Here is an 11,271-nt window from a genome sequence, read left to right as displayed (position 1 = left end):
CAGACATTCAATTAAAGAAAATGTGTTTATATGGATGATTGATTACAATATAGAGACTTGAAGTAGGAAGACCAATTAGGAGCCCAAGTGGAGGTGAGAGGTGAAATGGAGCTGACCTCGGTGGTGGCCTGATGTAGGAAGAGGGAAGCAGACATGAGAGAAACTGGCAAGGGACTGAGCAGTGGGGTGAGGGAGAGTAAAGACCCTAAAATTACTTAAGATTGTGAAGTTGGGATTTTGGAAAAATGGTGGTATCCTCATTAGAAATATGGAAATTAAGAAAAGGGGTAGGTTAGGAACGAAAGATAATAAACTCTTTTGTTGAGAGAGGGCATGCTGAGATAACTATAGGACATCTAGTTTCAGATGTCCAACAGACAGTTGGAGACAGCTGATTATGTCTCAATAGAGAGGTTAGAATTGAATGTATAAAATATATATATTGGATATATAGTCATCTGTGTAAAGATGATACTTAAACCTCTGAAAACTTATAAACCTAAGTGAGAGGGATCCTAAAATCCTAATAATCCCAAGAGAGAAAAGAAGACCCAAAGTATACCCAAAGAATATTGAGGTAAACTCCTGGTTGAGTTTGTAAAAGGACTGAGAATGAAGGAGTACCCAAAGCTTATATTGGAGTCATAACTCCTTCCCACCAAATTCTAATTGTATAAAAATCCTCACAAATACTGAAGAATGAGTAAATCCATTTATCCAAGCACATAGCAAATAGAAATCAGACAAGTTTTACATGAGTTATAACACACCAGATAATACACAGGATCAAGGTCTCTCATGAAGCATGAGATATTTCAGGTCAAAGAGAGAAACACTGTAATCTCATCCAAATGATAATTTCCCAAAGACTCTAGAAAGGCAAACTGGAAATCTGGAACATGTTTGAAGAAGCAGCTTTCTCCTGCATGTCAACTTTCCAAAGTCCATCTCTCTTCCTCTTTCCCTCCCCCACTTCTCTCTGAATCTCTCTGAAAAAGAGTGTCTAGAAATGTGTGTCCTCCCTTGAAGCAGGAAATATATTTGAATATATCTGAAGAAGAATAAAATTTCTCTTCTTCAAAGCCAATTCTACCAACTCCACCTTTCACACAGATAGGTTTGTAGTATCAAAACATTGTCTACCAAAGAAGAAATGCAATTTCTTATGCAAATGCTCCAGTCTTGAAGACCAGGCTACATGTATATATACATATATGTCACGTATATGTATATACCATACAAATTATATATGTGTACCCAACATATTTTATATGTGTACCATATACAGAGAAAAATGCACACCTATGGATTACATAGGGTGTATATGTGTGTGTATATGTGAATGTGATTAGGGAGTGGAATTTGAAAAAGTAAAATATAAGGGAGAAAGCAAGTGCTGGTTACATTGGTTTGAGTTTAGAGAGACTCCATATATGGAGCCTTTAGTACTTTTTTATCTCCAAGAGCAATCAGAGAGTATCCCCCAGGTCTGTGGCTATTTTTCTTTGAACCATTCTTTCGTCTGGAAAATGGGGATCTTCTGGAGCGAGGAGGGCTGCAAAGACATTAGAATGGAAGGTAAGTGTCTGATTCAGATAATAGATCAAGAGACTGAGGTGCTTCTATCAGGGTCCTGGCCCTTGGAGTAGGGGTTGTGCGTGGTTCTTTGCTAGTTACTAAGAATAATTAGCTTAAGTTATTCCCCCAGACCTGGTCCTTTGCTTACCCTTCAGGATTCCCAGAGTAAATAGGAACAGCTGGCATGCAATGGAGTTGGAGGAAAGTTGCTTTCTTTAATTAAAGTGCAAACTATCCTCTGGGGTAAGCCTACCCATATGAGTTGCAACTTTAAAAGTAGCCACAGAGGCTGGAAATCCTACAGAAGACTGGGTGTGCCCTCTGGCACTGCTGTGGCCAGCCTTCTCTTGGATATTTTTCCTGTTCAGGTGATAGGGACAGTAGGTCAGGGCAGGAGAAGGCAGGATGCAATCTCCCTGTACCAATTCCTCTATTTCCCCCTCCCTCCTCAATGGAGCTAACATGATCAGCCCTAAAGAATCAAATATGATATTGTATTCAATTTATACTTTAACATATTTAACATGTATTGGTCAACCTGCATCTGGGTGAGGAAGAAAGGAGGGGAAAATTAGAACAAAAAGTTTGGCAATTGTTAATGCTGTAAAATTACCCATGCATAGTAAATAAAAACTATAAAAGAAATTTTTAAAAAAGAATCAAATATGAAAGGCTAGGGCAGAAAATGAATGAAGAACAGAAAACTTACTGCTGAGGTTGCTGGGTCACAGGTGAGGATGATTGCAGCAATGTCCTGTTCATTGGATATTAAGCCTTGACAGTCTTTCACCAGCTGTGTAGGAGACATATAGAGAAAAAAAGAAAAGGAAAAAGAAGAAGAAGAAAAAGAAAGAAGAAGAAGAAGAAGAAGAAGAAGAAGAAGAAGAAGAAGAAGAAGAAGAAGAAGAAGAAGAAGAAGAAGAAGGAGAAGAAGAAGAAGAAGAAGAAGAAGAAGAAGAAGAAGAAGAAGAAGAGAGAAGAAGAAGAAGAAGGAGAAGAAGAAGAAGAAGGAGAAGAAGAAGAAGAAGAAGAAGAAGAAGAAGAAGAAGAAGAAGAAGAAGAAGAAGAAGAAGAAGAAGGAAAAGAAGAAGAAGGAGAAGGAGAAGAAGGAGAAGGAGAAGAAGGAAAAGAAGAAGAAGAAGAAGAAGAAGAAGAAGAAGAAGAAGAAGAAGAAGAAGAAGAAGAAGAAGAAGAAGAAGAAGAAGAAGAAGAAGAAGAAGAAGAAGAAGAAGAAGAAGAAGAAGAAGAAGAAGAAGAAGAAGAAGAAGGAGAAGGAGAAGGAGAAGGAGAAGAAGGAAAAGAAGAAGAAGAAGAAGAAGAAGAAGAAGAAGAAGAAGAAGAAGAAGAAGAAGAAGAAGAAGAAGAAGAAGAAGAAGAAGAAGAAGAAGGAGAAGGAGAAGAAGGAAAAGAAGAAGAAGAAGAAGAAGAACAACAACAACAACAACAAGAAAGAAGAAGGAGGAGGAGGAGGAGGAAGAAGAGGAGGAGGAGGAGGAAATATGGAAAAAAAGGAGGGAAGATGAGAGGGAAAAAGGGAAGAAATTCCACACTGGCATTAGGGACTCACAGAGTCTCTTCCAAATCAGAGAGCTTTTAAATTTGGATCTAGGGGATCTGGGTTCCATTCCTGGCTTCACAACCAGTAGATTGTATCTATGTGGAGCTCCATTGTTTTGAACCTTTGCTTCTGCATGATTTATATGGGAAAATAACTGCTATGCTATTCACCTCCCAAGGTTTCAAGATTGCATAGAAATCTTAGGTACTGCACTGATGAAAAGTAGGATTGAGCAGAGATAATAAAGGTTCTAATATACCCCTCCACCTCCTCCAGGGTGCCTTCAAGTCCATTGTCCCACTGACTATTTACCCCATCAACTTTGAAGTCACACTGATCCAGCAGGAGCTCCTCAGTCACTGGGCACACAGTTTCCTTCAAGGTAAAGCTCAGATGCTTCAAAGTTTGTTCTTGGAGGTCCTGAAAAGAGAAGGTGAGGTTAGATGGGATGAGGCTACTCAATGGAGGTAGAGGAGGGCCCTAGGTTGAGAAGAAATCACCTTCATTATCCAATGGCTTGGGTCAATGGGAACAAGTGCTTCCTACAGTATGGAAAAGTGCAAGTTTGGTAAATGGAGTAGTCTTGGGTCCCAGATCCTACTCTGATAATGATTGGCTGTATGACTTTTGAGGAGGTCATTTCACTCATCATTCCTTATGAATGCTCATAGTATGTCTTATGACAGTGTGCTATATAATTGAAAAAATGCTTCTGCTGATGTCAGATGGGGATTCACATCATGGCTACTACTTACCTAACCTTTAATAAGTCACTTAAGTTCTTTATACCTCATTTTCTTTATCTGTAAAAGAAGACTGAAATAGATGGTCTCTGAGGTCTGTCCCATATCTATACCTTGGATCCTAAAATCTCTTACTTCTACTCTCCTTTCTACCTTCCTTCCTTAGTTCTTCTTCTGCCCTCCCTCTGTGATCATTGCTCAGGACTCAGTGCTTCTCCTTCCTCCTTGCCTTCTGTCCTGACACTATCTCTCTTAACAATCTTCATTCATTCCACTGGCTTCCATTATGAGCTCTTTGAAATGACTTCTAAATCACTATTTAATTTTGAACCACATTCTGGCAAAGAGATAGCAGCATAATACTGGACTTAGAGTCAAGAAAAATCTGGATTTGGATCCATCTCAGACATTTAGTAGTTGTCTCTTAATCTCTCTGATTTTCAGTTTCCTCATATGAAAAATGAGAATGTTGGACTCAGTGACTTGAAAGGTTCCTCCCAAATCTAAATCTGTAATCCTATAATCTCCAACTGCCTGATGAATACTACTAATTCCATTGCTTCCTATATTAGCTGAAGCAAATCACTACTCCATCAGCACTTCCTTGTACCTATTTTCCCCTTATCCTTTCCAACATTTGTTATTTTTGATAAGCGTGAGGTGGTACCTCACTGTGGTGGCCCCTGACTGTCCCACCATCCATCCCCTCAAATTTGACATGTTTAAAACTAAGCTCATCTTCTTCTTCTACAAAATCATCCTTCACCCCCAGCTTCTCAACATTTGCCAACAGTTACTTAGCCTAGAATTGTCACAGTCATTTTGGACTCTTCATTCTTCCTTACCTGATACATCCAGTGAGGGAGCAACTAGGTGTAGAAGTAGCTAAAGAGAGCATCGGACATGGAATCCAGAAACTATGAGTTTTAATCCTGCTGCAGAAACTTATTTGCTATGTGACTTGGGGAATTCACTAACTTCACTAATTAGGGAAAATGCTAACTTGTTTATCTCAGTCTCTTCAAGTACAAAAGGAGGGTAATAGTAGAGCTTACCTTGCATATTTGTTGATGAGGAATGAATAAGATAATGTTTACAAAGTGCTTGGTACAGTGTCTGGCACATAGTAATAAAAAATTTATTCCCTTCCCTTCCCCAGGACTCTTTCTCTCTCCCTTGCCATTTGCATCAACTTCAACTTTGATTTTCAGAGTTTGTATTCTTCCAAGATTCACAATGATACAGTATCACCAAGGTCAGCTTAGAATCATTAAAAGCACAATGGGATTTGTCCAGGTATGATCCCATTCCATTTGGGGTCAGGATTGTGTCTTCATGAATGCAACCTCAGTGATACCTTTGATTACCAACTGATAATGTTACATCACATCACATATCATCCTATCACATCAGGCTGGACATAAAATCAAGTTCTCCAAAAACGGTTTGCAACTTCTGGAGATAATGCTCCATACAGGATCTCAAGCAAAATATGGTTCTCTAGATAGAGCCTCCCTAGATAGGATAACCTTGCACTGATTGCATTATATCCCAGACCATTACAGGGCCTCCTCAATGAGATGCCTGACATTTGAGATTACCTAAAATAAATTAGTCTTAAGAGCCCACATTAGAAAAACCAAATAGATGAACTATTGTCCAGACTATGAAGCAAGATCTCTAGTTCACTGCCAGAAATACATATAATATTTCATTTTAAATAATTGATATGTTTATTATATTAATAATTAAGACAATAAATATTAATTTAATAATTAACATGTTAATATTGACACATTAATAACATAACATAATAATGTTATATTGCATTGTCACTACAAACAGACAGTAGAGTGGGCCTAGAACTGAATAGGAAGACAACAGGCTAGATTACATTTGAGAAATTGTTTCCTGCAAACAATAAATACTAAATAATTGTTTGTTGAATCGAATTTCAATAAAATTAGACTTTTCAATGATTTTCCAGGACTCCATAAACAGCATCCTTTTTCCTTTGCATTTCTAAATTCTCCTGCATCTCTATAAAGTTTTCTTTATTGTAGGCTCCTTCCCAAGCTGATTCATTAATTCCATTGGCCCTAGAACTCAGCTGACAAAGGAGAATTTGGTCAGAAAAGAAGTCTTGAAGTGAGCCTCCTCTCTTTTAGGATGGCTTTCAGCTTCTTCCTCTGCCTGGGAGAACAGCAGCTTTTTATTTCCTATCTAGTGCCAGAAAGAAGGGAGGGGCTGAGCTGTCTCAGTTTGGGCCAACAGTGAGCTCACACTTTCTCTTGCTCAAGGATGGCCTTGGATTCGAACACATCTTCCTGAATCTAGGGCCAGAAATCTATCTATTCACTGTGCTTCCTAGTTGCCTCCTGTCATGTGGAATACTCACCTGAGAATTCCCCAGAGCAGTTTTTGTGCCAGTTTTGTCAATCTGGTGACAACTATGAGCCCCTTCTCAGAATAAAATACATAGAATTATAAAGAAAAGCAATAGAGTTGTCAGAATATTTTAAAAATGGATTTGAGTACCCCAAATTAAGAACCCATGCCCTGGAAGGAAAGAAAGGAACAGTACTCAAAAAGCCAAGATTTAAGGCAAGAGCCTTTTGCTAACAGCAAATATCTCCTCAGTGCAATCCTGTCATGTTTAGTTTTCCTTGTTCTGGAGAGTGTGTGTGTGTGTGTGTGTGTGTGTGTGTGTGTGTGTGTGTGTGTGTGTGTGAAAGTCAGAGGCAGAGAGATAGAACCTCGAGAGAGAGAAACAGTGACAGAAAGAGACAGAGATATAGAGAGACAGAGAGATAGAGAGGAAGAGACAGAAACAGAAACACACAGAGAGACACATGCATAAACAGAGAGAGGCAAAAAGAGAAAGACAAAGATAGTGAGAGAGAGACTCAGAGACAGAGATTGTGACACATACATAGAGAGACAGAGACAGACACAGAGAAAGTGACACTGAAGTGGGAACTCACACCTCTGAGCCATAGCTTTATCCATGCACCCAAGAGCTTCATTCCAAGGACTGCTTTGTTCCCAACAAGACACTGGATTAATGGGCAGCAAGGGAAAATGGACAAGATCCAAGTCAGTCTGTTCTTTCCTCTACCGGAGGAGGCCAGAACTAGCACTTACCTGATTGGGTGAAGGAGGGTCGGTTTGGAGAAGCCGGAAGGCATTCTCTCCTTTGTGTGCCTGGTTGTAAAGATGAAGGGCCTTGAAAAGGGCCTTCTGATAGCTCAGGCTGGACAGAGGTAAAGCCTGAGTGGGGATGAGAGTGGCTACGCTGGCCAATAGTAGGATATTCCTGAGGTGCTCCATGTTCCTTCCTCTGCTTCACTGGCTCTCAGCTGGCCCCTTATATGTCTGGTCTCCCCTGTTCTGTTGCGCAATATGGGTCCCTGACGTGCTATCCAATTTCTGGGGCTTCAGCTTGTTGTATGGCAGGGGCAGAGAGGGAGGGTCTGAGGGAAGCTGAGATTGTGAAATTATTTCCCATCTAGTGCCAGAAACAAGGGAGGGGCTGAGCTGTCTCTGTTTGGGTCAACAGTGAACCCACACTTTCACCCTCTTGCTCAAGGGTGGCCCTTGAGTTAGACTAAGAGGGAAATGGGAGCCAAATGTTGGGCCTGGAGAGTGGGAAACAAATCAGATCATTGCAACAGATCCCATGCATCCCCAATAAAAGTCCCAATTTTGGTCATGATTTCTTCATCTCTAGTCACTATATTGGGTTTTGGCAAGAGAGAAATGAAGGATGGGTCCCTTGCCAGTAAGATGACCAGGGATTGCATGCCATCAGAAGAACAGGGACTCAAGAGCCTTTGGAGGCAAGGCCAGGGCTCCTCTATAGGGTTTTAAAAAGCTCCAGGTCAGTAGGGGGTACCTATTCTTGCTATTCTCTTCACCTCCCCTCCCATTCTATTCTATAGGCCACCTCAGAGAGTTTGATGACCCATGCCTGAAAAGGGAAAAAAGGCAGAAGCAAAACTGGAAAAGGCTTGGCACAATTACAATGATCAGGAGTAGAATTTATTAGGAGAAAAAAAAGTAGGGATAGTAATCATTGATCTCAGTCAAAGTCTGAGTCTTAAAAAAGATTCAATCAAGAGAGAAACCAACATTATATGTCAGCTATATTAATATTATTTTAGATGTGTGTATGTATATATGCATATGTATATACCTGTGTGTATATTTAGGTGTTAGTGTGTGTATAAATATATGTATGTGTGTATATGTGTAAGGGTATATAATATAATATATATAAATGTACAAAAAATAGATCTATGATTAATTGTAACCTGCTTGGAGGAGGGGGGGGAAGGAAAGGGGAAAAAAGAATAAAGTAAAAAATGCACAAAAGAGAACAAAAAAAAAGCCTATAGGAAGCAAAGACAGACAGTTATGAATAGAATGTCTTCTATTATTACCTATGCTTTCTTGAAGTCTTCCTGATTTGAGAACAAGTGCTCTTCCCTGTACCACCTAGCTGTCCCTATAGGCTTTAAAAAAAGTTTCAATAATATTTTATTTTTCCAAATACATATAAAGATAGTTTTCAAAATAAATTTTTCTCCCTTCCCCCATCTCTTCCTTCCTAAGACAGAAAGCAATCTGATTAAGTTAAATATGTGCGATTCTTTTAAACATTTCCATATTTGTCATGTTGTACAAGAAAAATATGACCAAAAGGAAAACAATCATGAGAAAAAAACAAATGAACAACAACAACAAGAAGGTGAAAATACTATGCTTTTTATCCATGTTCAACTTCCATAGTTCTCTCCCTGGATGCAGATGGTTCTTTCCATCACAAGTCTATTGGAATTGTCTTAGATCACTGCATTGCTGAGAAAAAGCAAGTCTATCATAGCTGATTATCACATAATCTTGCAGTTACCATGTACAATATTCTCTTGGTTCTGCTCACTTCACTCAGCATCAGTTCATGTAAGTCCAGGCTTTTCTGAAAATAGCCTGCTTATTGTCTCTTATAGAATAATAAAATTTTCTGTTACATACATACACCATGATTTATTTAGCCATTCCCCAATTGATGGGTATCCACTCAATTTCCAATTCCCTTAGGCTTTCTTAAAATGGAAATTTGTTGTTACATATTTTGAATCTTTCCTGATGTTCTGCTGGGCACATGACAATGTTTTTTTGTTTTTTTTTTAATGTGTGTGTCTTTTTCTATTTTATTTTTTTCTTATTTTGCATTCAAGTTTTAAATAAATAAATTTAAAAAAAGAAAAAGACTTGGATAGATTAGAAGATGGATTTAATAATGTGGAATTTACTTATACTTTAATGATTCAATGCTTCTGAAACTCCCTGTTACCTCCAGGGTCAAATATGAAATACTCTATTTGCTATATAATGTTCTTTATATTCTAGCTATCCTTACTCCCTACTTCTCCATGTTTTTATACCTTATGCCTTCCATATTCTCTGATCCAGTAGCACTATCCTCCTCAGTGTTCCTTTTAGGAAACACTCCATCATCCAACTCCAAGCATTTTTTTGGCTGACCCTCATGTCTGGAATGCTCTCTCTCCTCATCTGTTTTCTAGCTTCTTTGATTTCCTTCAAGTTTCACCTAAAATCTCTGAATCTTTAAGAAATGTCTCTCAGATCAGTGGAATAGGTTAGGTTCACAGGGCAAGTGAATAAAAATAGCAATCTAGTGTTTGACAAACCCAAAGATCCCAACTTCTGGGATAAGAACTCATTATTTGACAAAAACTGCTGGGAAAACTGGAAATTAGTATGGCAGAAACTAGGCATGGACCCACATTTAACACCACATACTAAGATAAGATCAAAATGGGTCCAAGATTTAGGCATAAAGAACGAGATCATAAATAAATTAGAGGAACATAGGATAGTTTACCTCTCAGACTTGTGGAGAAGGAAGGAATTTGTGTCCAAAGGAGAACTAGAGATCATTATTGATCACAAAATAGAACATTTTGATTACATCAAATTAAAAAGCTTTTGCACAAACAAAACTAATGCAAACAAGATTAGAAGGGAAGTAATAAATTGGGAAAACATTTTTACAGTTAAAGATTCTGATAAAGGTGTCATCCCCAAAATATACAGAGAATTGACTTTAATTTATAAGAAATCAAGCCATTCTCCAATTGATAAATGGTCAAAGGATATGAACAGACAATTTTCAGATGATGGAATTGAAACTATTTCCACTCATATGAAAGAGTGTTCCAAATCATTATTGATCAGAGAAATGCAAATTAAGACAACTCTGAGATATCATTACACACCTGTTAGATTGGCTAAGATGACAGGAACAAATAATGATGAATGTTGGAGGGGATGTGGAAAAACTGGGACACTTATGCATTGCTGGTGGAGTTGTGAAAGAATCCAACCATTCTGGAGAGGAATCTGGAATTATGCCCAAAAAGTTATCAAACTGTGCATACCCTTTGATCCAGCAGTGCTACTACTGGGCTTATATCCCAAGGAAATGCTAAAGAAGGGAAAGGGACCTGTATGTGCCAAAATGTTTGTGACAGCCCTTTTTGTAGTAGCTAGAAACTGGAAAATGAATGGATGTCCATCAATTGGAGAATGATTGGGTAAATTATGGTAAATGAATGTTATGGAATATTATTGCTCTGTAAGAAATGACCAGCAGGAGGAATACAGAGAGGCTTGGAGAGACTTACATCAACTGATGCTGAGTGAAATGAGCAGAACTAGGAGATCATTATACACTTCAACAATGATACTGTATGAGGATGTATTCTGATGGAAGTGGATATCTTCAACATAGAGAAGAGCTAATCCAATTCCAATTGATCAACGATGGACAGAATCAGCTATACCCAGAAAAAGAACACTGGGAAATGAGTGTAAACTGTTAGCATTTTTTTGATTTTCTCCCCAGGTTATTTTTTTACCTTCCGAATCCAATTCTTCCTTTGCAACAACAACAACAAAATATGGTTCTGCACATATATATTGTACCTAGGATATACTATAACATATTTAATATGTATGGGAATGCCTGCCATCTAGGGGAGGGGTTGGAGGGAAGTAGGGGAAAATTCAGAATAGAAGGGAGTACAAGGGATAATGTTGTAAAAAATGTTATAATTATAAAATTAATTTTTAAAAAAAGTAAAAAAAAAGAAATGTCTCTCAGGATCATTATATACTTCAAAAAATACTATATGGTGATCAATTCTGATGGACGTGGCCCTCTTCAATAATGAGATGAACCAAATCAGTTCTACTAGAACAGTAATGAACTGAACCATCTATACCCCGCGAAAGAACTCTGGGAGATGACTATGAACTGCTACATAGAATTCCCAATCCCCCTAATTTTGTCTGCCTGCATTTTTT

At 38.3% G+C, this 11,271-nt stretch overlaps 1 protein-coding gene across 1 annotated transcript; it reads right to left on the bottom strand.

Annotated features, from left to right (window-relative positions):
• Window positions 1–693: 693 nt before the first annotated feature.
• Window positions 694–7,294, bottom strand: LOC141566020 (cathelicidin-2-like). The gene is made up of 4 exons (XM_074310029.1): window positions 7,024–7,294; window positions 3,449–3,556; window positions 2,288–2,371; window positions 694–1,555 (listed from the first exon to the last, which is right to left on the bottom strand). Exons 1-4 carry the CDS (start codon window positions 7,207–7,209, stop codon window positions 1,496–1,498), a joined length of 438 nt encoding a protein of 145 aa, XP_074166130.1. The 5' UTR covers window positions 7,210–7,294; the 3' UTR covers window positions 694–1,495.
• Window positions 7,295–11,271: the final 3,977 nt, after the last annotated feature.

This window comes from Sminthopsis crassicaudata, chromosome 1 (genome assembly GCF_048593235.1).
Source record: "Sminthopsis crassicaudata isolate SCR6 chromosome 1, ASM4859323v1, whole genome shotgun sequence".
Classification (NCBI taxonomy): Eukaryota; Metazoa; Chordata; class Mammalia; order Dasyuromorphia; family Dasyuridae; genus Sminthopsis; species Sminthopsis crassicaudata.
Note: the sequence above shows the minus strand (reverse complement) of the source record. Positions and strands in the feature narration are given on the sequence as shown.